Raw genomic sequence first — 15,769 nt, 5'->3', positions numbered from 1 at the left:
GCAAATAATTTACCTGTGTTTTTTTGTTTTGTTTTGTTTGTTTGTTTAATTTGTTGTTTTTTTTGTTTTGTTTTTGTTTTTTTGTTTTTTTGTTTTTGTTTTTTTTTTATAATAAACTTAATATAAGTATGTAAGTCTAATTGGCAATCTATAACCCCCCCCCCCCCTTTAACACACACAACGGAAAAGAGAATTGCAAAACAGGAGAACAGGCCATACCTGAACAGAAAACGGACTGAGACACCCGTCCGTTGTCCACCCGGGATTGTTTAGATTTTTTGGGGTTTATCAAAACATTGTCTTGATAATACTTCCCTTCACTTGCTATTTCGGATAAGATTTTTAAAGTAAAGATTTTTGATGACTTTTTAAGGTCACTTCGTACGTAAAGGTACTAAAATAAAGTTAAATTCTAAACATAAATTGTCTGTATATCGGTTACGTTATCTGTACCTTGTTTTGAAAACAATCAACTGTTGTTTACAAAAACCTCATTACCCTTAATAGGTTGTTCACCCAGAATCAGTTCAGTGAATGTAACCTGGCCCTGGTTTTATCTGTATATTTATTTTTCTTTAAGTAGATCAATTTTATGTTATGAAGAAGCGAACTCTTATTGAAATAAAATGAAATCTTAGGTACATGTGTAAATTATGAAAAAATATGTTCTTTTAATACTTGGTATCATAAATTTAGGAAGTTAATATTGGAAAATTAGTAAATGATCACTGCTTTAAGTGATATTGTTTCCTGTCTTGGTTTGGTTAATTATAAATCTCTGTAATGTTTTCTAAAGGTTCGTCGGATATACTGTTTCTTTTAATTTTCTAGCAATCTCTTACTTTTTTTATTCACGCTCTATCGTTTCATTCTTTACCTGGGGTTGGCTGTTGGAGTGTTTAAGGAGGGTGGGTGGTTTAACCAAATCACCATCCATATCTGATCTACCTTAAAATTTTAGATATGATATTTTAAATTTATAAAGTGTATTTAGCAAAGAAAAGATCACATACTTTAGTTTTTAGAACTTTGTAATTTTTTATGTCTTGATTTAGAACTTTTCTTCATAGAGATTTACATAGTTTCAAAACGGTCTCAATCCCATAGCCCTCTTAATCATCAAAATAAAAGAAATTGCATTTACAAAATGCAAAATGTATCTGTGAATTACGGAATGGTGATATAGCGGCATTACCCTCCCTTTTTAACCGTATTGATTCTGAGAACGGAGATACACATACGCCATATTGTGTCATCTATAGAGACAGAGTCAATGCAAGGAGACGGACTCGTCACAAAGGTAAGTTAATATTAATAGCCCCATCATCTGAAAGTACTAGGGGTTTTCTCCGTCCAAAGTCTATATCAGGTCTCTATACAAGTATGAATTATATTGTAGTATGCTTTGTATGCGGTTTGTACAGTCTTGTTTATTATTACATTGTATACATATGTTTATTATCACATTGTATACATATGTTTATTATCACATTGTATACATATGTTTATTATTACATTGTATACATATGTTTATTATTTCATTGTATGCATATGTTTATTATTACATTGTATACATAAGTTTATTATTACATTGTATACATAAGTTTATTATTACATTGTATACATATGTTTATTATTACATTGTATACATATGTTTATTATTACATTGTATACCTATGTTTATTATTACACTGTATACATATGTTTATTAAAACATTGTATACATATGTTTATCAATACATTGTATACATATGTTTATTATTACATTGTATTCATATGTTTATTATTACATTGTATACATATGTTTATTATTACATTGTATACATATGTTTATTATTACATTGTATACATATGTTTATTATTACATTGTATACCTATGTTTATTATTACATTGTATACATATGTTTATTATTACATTGTATACATATGTTTATTATTACATTGTATACATATGTTTATTATTACGTTGTATACCTATGTTTATGATTACATTGTATACATATGTTTATTATTACATTGTATACATATGCATTCATATTGCTGGGTACAAAATCTCTTTTGCGTATTTTGGTCGGACACATTAATTAAAAAAACAATTCTATCCCTACGTCTTACAAAACACCTGTATATCCGACCTTCTCCTCCACACCAGAGCAGCTGAATTAAATACGATTAATTGATGTAGGTTATTGCTAACTGCTGATTGCTTTACAATGTATTGTAAGTTTAATTCAGTGGGGATTTTGATTCATTCACTTAATACCTTATGTAATTATCACATAGTTTTGAACTTGACAAACTGGTTGATGCCAAGTTTGCTAATTATTGTATTTTCAAAAACCCTTTCATTTTATGTTAGGGTAATTTGTCTTTATGATATTGTAAGTTGGAATCAATAACGCATGAATTAAGATTTGATGAAAGGATGTTATTGTATTTTCTAATTAAAGATGAGAAGCAACAAAATTGCTAAAAGCACTTTTTGACAACCAAGCCATGGGTATCAATAAATTTCAAGATAATTGTTTTTAGTTGATAAATCCCATTGAATAAGTTTAAATATTAATAATGTGATGAAATTAAATAAAACCAAAACGCCCCAAGACAGTTTCATGATTTTATCTGGTTAAACAACTGACCATTTCTTTTCAGTGACAAGTGATTGAAATGTCCACACCTTCTCTTGTGAACACGTCACTACCAGTGTCCTTGACACCACACATGGACCCTGAGGTCATGAACTCCACTGAACTTTTGTCCACGTGTCAATGGATACCACCCCAGCACTACCTGTTTCAGATGGCCAATGGCGTGCTCCTAGGGGCTGTAGCCTGTCCAGGGGGAAAACACGGGGTCCTGTTCATGCATTCATGCTTTGTGTTAGGTATCCAATTGTCAATACTGTGGTATTTAAATCGTTCATCATCATCATCATCATCATCATCATCATCATCATCATCATCATCATCATCATCATCATCATCATTTTTGTTAAGTGACAGCATCATTAAAACATAAATCACAAACAGGCAAATATTGATTATTATTCAATTATTGTGATTATTGGCAGCATAAGCAGCATGAACATCCCTGTTTTGTTACGTTGGTAACAGTGTCACTGTAATCATTATTGATCCAAATAAAAAAATCCTCCTCCTCCTCCTCCTCCTCCTCCTCCTCCTCCTCCTCCTCCTCCTCCTCCTCCTCCTCCTCCTCCTCCTCCTCCTCCTCCTTATTTTCAAACGGTAACGAAATCAAAGCAGACAGTGTATTTAGAGATCTCGACTCCCATTTTGTACTTCACTCCAGGTTTCCTGCTGCTGTCCATCTGGTCCTGGGTCATCCTGTGTGCCCCGGACTACTTCTCCTGGAACTTCAGCTTTATGGTGGTTAATGCTATCCAGACACTGGTCATCCTGTACAACATCCGCCCCGTCAAGTTCTGTGACGACCTAGAGGGCGTCTACGTCACCGTGTTCCAGCCCCTCAGAGTCCCGAGGTCAGTCGTATTAATGTGGTCTTAGAGAGAAGTTCATTATTGTCATCTAGAGTCCCGCACATCCATCTCCCCAAATCAAGTGATATCGTTCGCTTCTCTCATTTGTCAGCAAAAGATCGAGTGAGTGAGAAACTTTGACTTGAAAAGCTATGGCCCGCACTGAATTGTAAATGTCTTAATTTGGGATCAAGGTCAGATCGTTTAGCCCCAAAAGGACCCACGGTAAGTTGTGAAATGATCTAAAGATGAGCTTGTTACATTCTCTTAGAAACCCACGCTTTATTTGGAGCCGATGGGGGAAGGAGGGGGAGGGGTCAATGCTATACAAATGTAGTATTTCCAACTCCTCTCTGCATGTCCCGTGGTGATTTATGTAATTTCCTGGATTGATTCTATGTTTACAAGTTCTTAACTGTTAGAGTCCTATAGTGAGTTATATTGGTTTCCAAGATGGCGTATAGGTCACGGTTTCAGCACCAAGAGGTCCTGGGCTAAGATGCATTAAGACCTGGAGGGGTTATCTTTACCCTGCTCAAGCAACTCAAGGTTTCTTTTAGATTTTTCTAATTGTGTAAAGTTTATCTGTTCGTCATAGGTTAACATGATATAGACCGTAGCTGAATCACCCAATAACATTTTATTTGGATCACAATAAAAAATAAATGTTGTAATTAAATGATGTTACTGAAATGAAAGGTATTGCATACATGAATCACATAATATATGTAATTAATATAAATATCTGAGACTTGCTAAGGCAAAAATTGATTATAAATTACATCACACAAAAAATTAAACTTTTTATATTAAGCCCCTACGTATGTTTTTGTTTTTTTTTTATCTTAAAACATTTCTTTAACTCTGAATAAAAAAATCCAACAGATGTTTGTTTTGTTTTAAAGAGTTAATTGATCTTTCTCAACAGCATTATTTTTCTTTTTTAACAGACATTTGAAAATATTCATTAATATTTGCAAACAATGTTTATTCTGAAGATGATATGTTCTTTTCTGAAAGACATTTGTACAAGAAGTTGGTGTCCCCCGACTACTGCACCCTGGGAACACTGCACGAGGGGGAGGTATACGCCAGCCAGGGAATCAGCAAGATAGACAGACTGGGCCTCCTAATATCCGGCAGGTGAGATAGAGAGAAGGAGAAATAAATATACAGACAAACTAGGGCTCCTAATATCCGGCAGGTGAGATAGAGAGAAGGAGAAATAAATATACAGACAGACAAGGACTACTAATATCCAGCTGGTGAGTGAGATAGAGAGAAGAGACACAAATAGACAGACAGACTGGGCCTCCTAATATCTGGCAGGTGAGATAGAGAGAAGGAGAAATAAATATACAGACAGACAAGGACTACTAATATCCAGCTGGTGAGTGAGATAGAGAGAAGAGACACAAATAGACAGACAGACTGGGCCTCCTAATATCTGGCAGGTGAGATAGAGAGAAGGAGAAATAAATATACAGACAGACAAGGACTACTAATATCCAGCTGGTGAGTGAGATAGAGAGAAGAGACACAAATAGACAGACAGACTGGGCCTCCTAATATCTGGAAGGTGAGATAGAGAGAAGGAGAAATAAATATACAGACAGACAAGGACTACTAATATCCAGCTGGTGAGTGAGATAGAGAGAAGAGACACAAATAGACAGACAGACTGGGCCTCCTAATATCTGGCAGGTGAGATAGAGAGAAGGAGAAATAAATATACAGACAGACAAGGACTACTAATATCCAGCTGGTGAGTGAGATAGAGAGAAGAGACACAAATATACAGACAGACTAGGGCTCCTAATATCTGGCAGGTGAGATAGAGAGAAGGAGAAATAAATATACAGACAGACTAGGGCTCCTAATATCCGGCAGGTGAGATAGAGAGAAGGAGAAATAAATATACAGACAGACAAGGACTACTAATATCCAGCTGGTGAGTGAGATAGAGAGAAGAGACACAAATAGACAGACAGACTGGGCCTCCTAATATCTGGCAGGTGAGATAGAGAGAAGGAGAAATAAATATACAGACAGACAAGGACTACTAATATCCAGCTGGTGAGTGAGATAGAGAGAAGAGACACAAATAGACAGACAGACTGGGCCTCCTAATATCTGGCAGGTGAGATAGAGAGAAGGAGAAATAAATATACAGACAGACAAGGACTACTAATATCCAGCTGGTGAGTGAGATAGAGAGAAGAGAGAAATAAATATACAGACAGACAAGGACTACTAATATCCAGCTGGTGAGTGAGATAGGGAGAAGAGACACAAATAGACAGACAGACTGGGCCTCCTAATATCCGGCAGGTGAGATAGAGAGAAGGAGAAATAAATATACAGACAGACAAGGACTACTAATATCCAGCTGGTGAGTGAGATAGAGAGAAGAGACACAAATAGACAGACAGACTGGGCCTCCTAATATCTGGCAGGTGAGATAGAGAGAAGGAGAAATAAATATACAGACAGACAAGGACTACTAATATCCAGCTGGTGAGTGAGATAGAGAGAAGAGAGAAATAAATATACAGACAGACAAGGACTACTAATATCCAGCTGGTGAGTGAGATAGGGAGAAGAGACACAAATAGACAGACAGACTGGGCCTCCTAATATCCGGCAGGTGAGATAGAGAGAAGGAGAAATAAATATACAGACAGACAAGGACTACTAATATCCAGCTGGTGAGTGAGATAGAGAGAAGAGAGAAATAAATATACAGACAGACAAGGACTACTAATATCCAGCTGGTGAGTGAGATAGGGAGAAGAGACACAAATAGACAGACAGACTGGGCCTCCTAATATCCGGCAGGTGAGATAGAGAGAAGGAGAAATAAATATACAGACAGACAAGGACTACTAATATCCAGCTGGTGAGATAGAGAGAAGGAGAAATAAATATACAAACAGACAAGGACTACTAATATCCAGCTGGTGAGTGAGATAGAGAGAAGAGACAAAAAGACATAGACAGACTAGGGCTCCTAATATCGGGCAGGTGAGATAGAGAGAAGGAGAAATAAATATACAGACAGACAAGGACTACTAATATCCAGCTGGTGAGTGAGATAGAGAGAAGAGACACAAATAGACAGACTGGGGCTCCTAATATCCGGCAGGTGAGATAGAGAGAAGGAGAAATAAATATACAGACAGACAAGGACTACTAATATCCAGCTGGTGAGTGAGATAGAGAGAAGAGAGACAAATAGACATAGGCAGACTGTGGCTCCTAATATCCAGAGAGAGAGAGAGAGAGAGAGAGAGAGAGAGAGAGAGAGAGATAGAGAGAGAGAGACTATGGCTCCTAACATCCGGCAGGTGAGTAAAATATAGAGAAGCAAACAGAAGCATAAGACAGAAACAAAGTGAGATCTCTCTGTATTTGGGAGTCCAATACCAGCCAGGTGAGATCAGGACTGACTTTTAGGAGAGTTTGAGAAAAAGTGAGAAAGAGATGGAGACAGGAAGGATATTGAATAATTTGATTTCAAAGTGTTTTATTTTAAATTACATGTAACTTAAATAACTGAATTGTCCAAGCACGTAACATCGGGGGAGGGGGGGGGGGGGGGGGGGCAGGGGGGCCTGCCCCCTCCACCTGCCACTTTTTCTCGCAGCAACTAATTTTCTTAAATTTACATTTAAAAAAATGAATTAAAACGGAGTTATTCCCCCCCCCCCTTTTCGGGAGCATGAAAAAATTGGAATGAAAATAGAAAATTATTAGTGAAATTGAAGTTATAGATTTACCCCTCCCATCCCTCCACCGGATTAACCTGATTTTTGAAAAGTTGCCCCATTTTTTTGCTTGTCAAGATTTTTTGGATGAGTCTCCGTCCTCCTCCCCCCCCCCCACTTTAAAAAACAATGCTACGTGCACGTGCCTGTTGTCGTTGTGGTTAATGTTTTGCTGTGTTTTATCTTATTTTCAGAATGGCCGTATACAGTCATCATCAGGAACTTCACCACGTGGTTGCCAAGGAGTTCATCGACTCTCCAGAGTTTGAGTCGGCGGTGTCCGGTGACGAGAAGTATCAGGTATTGTAACAGCCAATCCTATATATATACTGTATACAGGTCTATTTTCGTCCCGTATAATCTTTGCTCTTCTACACTTTCGCCCCGTCTTGTATTTGCCTACACAGTTGTGTTTAAAGAGAGATCGATTATTTGAGACATTTGAATTCGCACATTTCTAAATTCGCACGCTAACATTGAAGGCAAAAATGGCTAAAAAAAAACCCGGGGGCAAATGAATAATAATTTACACAGTAATAATTGTTTTCTTTAAAAAGATGAACACCAACATATACAGAACTCTTTTGATCAACTATACGTCTTGAGCCACATAGAAATAAATTGTTAAGTGTTTTTATATCTTGGTACTCACTACATTAAAAGTCCTTTTGGAATACAGTGTAGCCTATAACATTATTGCTACATTCACCATGCTTGTATTGAAACACAGTGTAAAGAGTGGCGTAATTTGTTAACGCAGTGTGACATGTTTAGTGTATTCATTGGCGTCGTAACTACTTTTGCAAAATTATACAGAACCATAACCATAGACATTAATTTTTTTATACTTAAATAGTTTGTTTTAAAATAAGGAAAGTTTTGTTTAAAGATGGAGACTTTTCACCATTGCATAGACATATGTACTTCTTATATTAAAAATGTATGACATTTTCATACAGTGAAACATACACTTTTATCAAACGATGGTAACAGTTTGATATAATTTGTCAACCTTATTTTCGTAGAAAGGTCAGCTCATAATTTTTTTCCTCAACTTAAAGAGTGATAAAAATAGATTGTGTTACCTGTACTTATATCTGGTACTGGCATGGCTGTTACCTGTACTTATATCTGGTACTTGTATGGCTGTACGCTGTATTTGTTACCTGTACTTATATCTGGTACTTGCATGGCTGTACGCTGTATTTGGTGTCATATTGAATGCAGTCAAAATGGGTTCACTGCTGAAACAGAACAAACAATAGAACGAGTCATATATATATGACACTGCTAGTAGGAGTCAAACGTATACACTTATGCTTCTTTTGTCCTATAAATCTTGCACAGGGAGTAGCATCTAAAAGAAATCCATAGTGACATTCTTTTTAAATACAACAAAAACCAAATCAGAACGGTCTCTCTACAAAAGGGAAGAAAAAAATTATTTTGGGTTTACATTGTGCGTTATAGACAAACCGTCAAACATGAAAACCGCAATATATAAGCTACTTATTGTAAAGCCAGACTTTCGACCTAGACCTTAAAAAAGAATCAAAGTCAGAGTCTTAACCTTGACCGTATATGTCTGTCTCACCAACGTCTGTATGTAGATTGGTTTCTCATCAGTGGGACCGGCAATTATATGAGCCTTTATTAGTCATTATTAACCTATTCCTGTATACATCAAACGTAGCCAATGACAGCACAACTGTGCTCTTTTTTCTCTTATCTTTTTGAATTTGAATAATCATTTGGCTTCTACAAAAGTAGAAGAATCATCAGTCTTCAAAAGAGGATTACCGCTTCTATTCTAGCTTTTAATCGTAATAACCTCTCATGTCCTGTCAAATACACAGTCCGATTCAATAAATTGTGATGTCGGATACAGCAGCACGCCAGGAAATTCCAGCTACAGCCCCTCATTATCACCTAACAGTGTAGGGACTAAAGCTGCTGTATCGATTTCTCATTAGTACCATTTTCAAGCCCGCTAATCACTGACTATAAATTATCGTTCAAAGTCCCCGGTGTCCTGTTTGATACGTTGGTAGAGAGAATAGCATTGAGCGCGTGGTGTAAGGGGCTAAAGGATCGGGCCACGCTTTGGATTAACCTAGAATGTGTCTTTTTACGAGCCTTTAATGATAATCCAAACCTAATGTATCTTTAGGGAAGTGGACGTATCAGGAATACACTGGCAATACGAAATGTACTATGTACAATTTGATTGATATGCCACTTTTTGACATTTCATCCTACTTATTACGAAACATTACGTACATGTACATGTATATGATATCTAGCTTCACTTATTTCTTGCAATTTTTAAATTCAAATTACTCAAGAAAGAAATAATAATCAAATTCATTGCAATCATTTATTTCATTTCATAGTCGTACCTGTACCTCCAAGATTTAGAGGCTACATTATGTAAAAAGTTCCACTAAAACCAAAATACTATCTAAAATTAAAGTTCAATAGGTTTTATTCTTTTGAAATTCACGAAGCAATTCGAATGAATTTTAACCAATATTGATAAAGTTAAAATTGTTTTCTTTTAAATCAAGAGAACTCATTCTTTTGCTGTCGTTTCTGGATTTTTGGGTTAAAGACACACGCTTTTACAATATCTATCAATCTTCCACTCGTTTTATCATAATTTTATTAATTACCTGATGTATAAAGCAGTTAGCTTCGATTAAAACTGTTAGTGTTGAAATAAAATCATAATATCAATATTTGACTTTGAATTTTTGCTTTACAATTTCCCATGCTATTCCAAAATTAAAAAGATAAAAAAAAAATTGCGAATAATTTGAGCTCAAATTGTGTCTAGATCCTTTTTTAACAGGTGAACGCGCATGTGTTTGCTGCTTTTATTTGTTGTTGAGCCTTTGCAAGGAAATTGTTGCCCACCTTGTGAATCCTAGTTATATGGGAGAGGGTGGTCTAAGTTATGGAACTTATCCCAATCCCAAATGAATTTTTGTACAATAAAAATATGTTCAAATCAATCCTAGTTCTGTGTCCTTATAAATATGCTTTTACCTGTTTGAACAAGGTTTCCATCGTTGCCACGTCGACCTGTCGATTCATGTTCTGGCAGAGGGGTGGGCTGGAGTACCTGCTGATTAAAGAACCTTACCTGGCCAACCTCCTACGTACCGTCCTGGGGCGGGACATCACAAACAAGTTGTACTCCCTTAACGACAAGGTAATCCATCAGACAGTGAGGGTGTGTCACTCAGACAAGGTACCCCATCAGACAGTAAGTGAGTTCCAGACAGTCTAGTTGCTCTGTCAGAGAGTTAGCGAATTCCACTCAGACAAGGTACTCCTTCATACAGTAAGCGAGTTCCACTTAGTCAAGGTACTTCATCAGACAGTAAGTGAGTTTCACTCCGTCAAGGTACTTCATCAGACAGTAAGCGAGTTCCACTTAGTCAAGGTACTTCATCAGACAGTAAGCGAGTTCCACTTAGTCAAGGTACTTCATCAGACAGTAAGTGAGTTTCACTCAGACAAGGTACGCCATCAGACAGGGATCATGTTCCGCTAAGAACAGGCACTCCATCAGACAGCAAGCTAGTTTCACTCAAACAAGATACGCCATCAGATAGTGAGGGAGTTCCGCTAAGACAAGGTACTCTATCAGACAGGTAGCGAGTTCCACTCAGTCAAGGTACTTCATCAGACAGTGACCACGTTCCGCTAAAAACAGGTATACCACCACACAGCAAGCGAGTTTCACTCAAACAAGGTACGCTATTAGACAAAGAGGGAGTTCCGCTAAGACAAGGTTCTCCATCGGACAGTATGCGAGTTCCACCCAGTCAAGGTATTCTGCAGGAAGAGAGGTTTACTCAAAAAAGTTTTGCTCAGACAAGTTACTTAATCAGACAGTAAGCGAGTTCCACACAGTAAAGGTACTTCATCAGACAGTAAGCGAGTTCCTCTCAGACAATGTTCTTCATCAGAGAGCAAGCGAGTTCCATTCAGTCAAGATACTCCATCAGACAATAACCGAGTTCCATTCAGTTATGATACTCTATCAGCCAGTAAGCGAGTTCCACTCAGACAGGGTATTTCATCAGACAGTAAGCGAGTTTCACTCATATAAGATACTCCATCAGACAGTAAGCGAGTTCCAATAGGAAAAGAAACTCCATCAGACGGTAAGCGAGTTTCACTCAGACAAGGTATTCCATCAGACAGTAAACGAGTTTCACTCAGATAAGATACTCCATCAGACAGTAAGCTAGTTCCACTCAGACAAGGTGCTTTTCAAACAGTAAGCGAGTTCCAATAGGAAAAGAAACTCCATCAGACAGTAAGCGAGTTTCACTCAGACAAGGTATTCCATCAGACAGTAAGCGAGTTTCACTCAGATAAGGTACTCCATCAGACAGTAAGCGAGTTCAACTCAGACATGGTTCTCTATCAGCCAGTAGCCAGTAAGCGAGTTTCACTCAGACAAGGTACTCCATCAGCCAGTAAGCGAGTTCCACTCAGACATGGTTCTCTATCAGCCAGTAAGCGAGTTTCACTCAGACAGGGTACGCCATCAGACAGTAAGCGAGTTCCACTCAGACAAGGTTCTCCATCAGCCAGTAAGCGAGTTCCACTCAGACAAGGTACTCCATCAGACAGTAAGCGAGTTCCACTCAGACATGGTTCTCTATCAGCCAGTAAGCGAGTTTCACTCAGACAAGGTTCTCCATCAGACAGTAAGCGAGTTCCACTCAGACATGGTTCTCTATCAGCCAGTAAGCGAGTTTCACTCAGACAAGGTTCTCCATCAGACAGTAAGCGAGTTTCACTCAGACAAGGTACTCCATCAGACAGTAAACGAGTTTCACTCAGACAAGGTACTCCATCAGACAGTAAGCGAGTTCCAGACAGTCTAGGTGCTCTGTCAGAGAGTTAGCGAGTTTCACTCAAACAGACGAGGTGCCAATAGGAAAAGAAACTCCATCAGACAGTAAGCGAGTTTCACTCAGACAAGGTATTCCATCAGACAGTAAGCGAGTTTCACTCAGATAAGGTACTCCATCAGACAGTAAGCGAGTTCCACTCAGACATGGTTCTCTATCAGCCAGTAAGCGAGTTTCACTCAGACAAGGTACTCCATCAGACAGTAAGCGAGTTCCACTCAGACAAGGTACTCCATCAGGCAGTAAGCGAGTTCCACTCAGACATGGTTCTCTATCAGCCAGTAAGCGAGTTTCACTCAGACAAGGTACTCCATCAGACAGTAAGCGAGTTCCACTCAGACATGGTTCTCTATCAGCCAGTAAGCGAGTTCCACTCAGACAAGGTACTCCATCAGACAGTAAGCGAGTTCCACTCAGACATGGTTCTCTATCAGCCAGAAAGCGAGTTTCACTCAGACAAGGTTCTCCATCAGACAGTAAGCGAGTTTCACTCAGACAAGGTACTCCATCAGACAGTAAACGAGTTTCACTCAGACAAGGTACTCCATCAGACAGTAAGCGAGTTCCAGACAGTCTAGGTGCTCTGTCAGAGAGTTAGCGAGTTTCACTCAAACAGACGAGGTGCTTTTCAAACAGTAAGCACCACCCACTGAATGTTTAAACACTGAACTTCACTGGAATTAATAAGCTACTGGATAAAGACAAGAACACATTCCAATCGGTAAAATGTATATCAAAAACTTTTTTGATTTAAGTTTAAGCATTCATGTTAGTTTATAAACATTTTGCTACAAGAATTGATAACATTTAGAATTTCTTTGTCTTTAGGTAGTATTAAAACATAATGAACACAGAATACTTTTACAAAAGATAAATCTCACCATGCACTTATCGCAATAATTGTTACACAAAACATAACTACAAAATCAAGTCGACTTTAACAACATTGTAAACAACTTCGAACGAATTTTGGAGCATTTAAAGATGGCATTTAAACTGAGAAGAACCAAATATAATTATAATTTTGATAGAGCCATCTTTATGGTGTTTTGAAGCTTGCTCGCACGAAAGGATTTCGGGTAGACATCAGGTTGCCCAGTATCTCCGCCGTAGGGAAGGGCCAGCAAGGATTTCCGTCCGCTGTCACCTGTAATCAAAACCTGTCACGGGAAGCAGGGTTGGCGCATGCGCAGTCAGAGGAGACTTTGGAAGGTACATCTAAAAGATTGTCTGCAAAACAATCTAAAAATTGTAAATGGTTCTTGCATATTTAGGACTCAATATTATGATGATGAAGGACAGTATAAAACGAAATGACATTGTGAGAATATCAACGTTATTTGATTGAAGCAGCGTTTGTTGGTAACTATTGATTGTCATTACAGGTGATAAACAATCAATTTTATTGTTTTTTATGAAATACTTAGTATTAGAGGAGCAGTAATCTACATGTAGACACTTTTGAAAGATTGTAAAATCAATAATAAAAGACAGATTGAAAGCATGTTTGCATTTTAGGATATTTATGCATGCGCATGTTTTATCCATCTTGTTAGACCGTTCTAGTACAAGTGTCCTTGATAGCACTCTTACTATTGATTCCCACTCCCCCGCACCTTTTACAACTCTTTTGAAGGGCAGCCGTCATCTGTCGATAGTTCTGCTCGTTAGGTCCCTCACAAGTCTGGCAATCTATAATGTACAATCATTTATTATTTGTAGTCTGATGCCTGTTTACGTGGAAAACTTTCAGATCATTAAAAATGCGCAAAGTAAGTGCGTGATATAAAAAAAATGAATAAAAAGCAAATTTTGTTTTAACGATTTTAAGTTTAAGGGGAATGTGCGGCCACTTAGTATATTTGAGGATAAGAATGTGAACATTTCTTGAACTGGCTTGTTTCTGCAAAAAGCTGACAAAAAAATTGGTGAAAGAAAAACAATAGATATGAGATTCTAAATGTTGTTTTGTATGCAAATTATGCATAAAAAACAAATGGTTGTAGAGAGGACACCAATGAACCCCCTTCATATATTTTCAGATTTTTAAATATTCAAAATAAGTCTCTAGCTGCACAGTTCGACAGCAGTTCTAACATTTATTAAAGAAAAAATCAAATACTTTAACTTAACATTTTGAACATTTACTATAATTATATACAGAAGTGTTCTTCGTACGGAGATAAAAAAAAAGCCTGAAATTGCCACAACTATACAGCCCCCTACCAACCTTTGTACAGTTTAAGAAGCATATCTTTTACAAGTCGCAGTCTATGTTTATATCTAACATGGGGTTTTATTATCTGCAGACAGCTCTACGTGTGCTGACACAGAAAGAACGGAACTACTGAATGGAGTCTCAGGGACTTCCGGTCCTGGCGCTGTTCTGAGATCCCCGGTCTCGCCGAGGTCCTCCGTTGGGTGTTAGAACTTGTGTCTGGTTTGACTAAAACACACAGCCAAGCAAGAGCAAAACCTGTTTCAAGGAATCTCGTAGATACATACTACATGTGGTCTTTTGTGATCAAAAGACGGCGATTGGATTAACATTTGATGCATAAGGTAAATACAAATGGAATTTTCATTGTAAACTTGGAAATGGAAATTACATTTGATGTACCTTTGAATATACATTGGTCGGTTTTAGAATTAGAATTATGAACATTTCCCTCATGCGAAAGAAAAGTCCTTAATCCTGCTGGTTCTTGGGGATTATATAACTATATCTATGTCGAGCATATTTATCGTTGCATTAGATGTAAGTGTCGACGGTGGAGGTATATCCTCAGTGAAGAACACCTTATAGTCACATTTGCTGCAAGCTTCAGTTAATGAAAGCAAGTTTTGAGTGTTACTTCTTTGCAGTAAATTGATTCATTAATAAACTTATGATTTACCGTAGTTAACTTTGAAATGATGTGGCTTCAGTGTATAATGTTTATGATATGTACATTACTAATAATAAAACAATTAAATGAAAATAAAATATACTCTGATTTTATTATTTGTCTGTGCATTTTAAAAACAGGATTGGTTTAGTACTTATTATCGCATTAAAACATTATTTTTTGAAAAAATACAGTCTTATAACTGCAGCGGTGTGTGTATACAAATTGAGTAACGCTCGTTATATGACTAAATCTTTCAAAAAATCATAATTTAATGCTTATATTTACATTTCTTATAACTTCTTGCTTTGACTGCTAATGTGATTTATCCCATAAAATTCCAATCTTACCCTAGAGTAAGTTCATATTAATGGATGAGCCACTGTAACAGCCGTAAGCGTGAACTTTGACTTTCGCTTGTGGCGTTGCAGTTTACAGCGTTAAACGTTTCTGACGTAATAATAAAACTCGTCATTTTAACCTTTAAGTACTCTGTGTGCATTACAGTGTTATAACTGCGGTAGCCTTCAACGCACTTTACAACACCAAAATATGTGGAATGTAAATTTTACAGCATTGAATGCTTTATTTTGACGTCGTCGTCCCAATAACTGCCGTCAGGTGAGCAGACAAATTGAATAACGCGCGTTAGTTATCGACGCGACGACGTCAAAAATAATCATT

At 37.3% G+C, this 15,769-nt stretch overlaps 1 protein-coding gene across 2 annotated transcripts; it reads left to right on the top strand.

The window, feature by feature from the left end:
• Nucleotides 1-1,213: 1,213 nt before the first annotated feature.
• On the top strand, nt 1,214-15,187 carry LOC105332240 (blood vessel epicardial substance). 2 transcript variants are annotated; one of them, XM_066071909.1, is made up of 8 exons: nt 1,214-1,300; nt 2,653-2,884; nt 3,310-3,499; nt 4,517-4,639; nt 7,458-7,563; nt 10,325-10,477; nt 13,253-13,409; nt 14,507-15,187. In XM_066071909.1, exons 2-8 carry the CDS (start codon nt 2,668-2,670, stop codon nt 14,623-14,625), a joined length of 1,065 nt encoding a protein of 354 aa, XP_065927981.1. In that variant the 5' UTR covers nt 1,214-1,300; nt 2,653-2,667; the 3' UTR covers nt 14,626-15,187. The 2 variants fall into 2 exon arrangements, with proteins under 2 accessions (XP_065927981.1, XP_065927982.1); XM_066071910.1 differs by lacking the exon at nt 13,253-13,409.
• The last annotated feature ends 582 nt before the right edge of the window (nt 15,188-15,769 follow it).

The sequence above is a fragment of the Magallana gigas genome, chromosome 9, assembly GCF_963853765.1.
Source record: "Magallana gigas chromosome 9, xbMagGiga1.1, whole genome shotgun sequence".
In the NCBI taxonomy this organism is placed as follows: domain Eukaryota; kingdom Metazoa; phylum Mollusca; class Bivalvia; order Ostreida; family Ostreidae; genus Magallana; species Magallana gigas.
The sequence above is the reverse complement of the archived record's forward strand: the minus strand, read 5'-3'. Positions and strand labels throughout refer to the sequence as shown.

Coding starts and splice junctions, on each gene's coding strand:
- LOC105332240 (XM_066071909.1), top strand. CDS start 2,668: ATGTCCACACCTTCTCTTGTGAACACGTCACTACCAGTGTCCTTGACA. Junction 10,478..13,252: donor TGTACTCCCTTAACGACAAG/GTAATCCATCAG, acceptor GGTGTTTTGAAG/CTTGCTCGCACGAAAGGATT. Junction 13,410..14,506: donor GTCAGAGGAGACTTTGGAAG/GTACATCTAAAA, acceptor TATTATCTGCAG/ACAGCTCTACGTGTGCTGAC.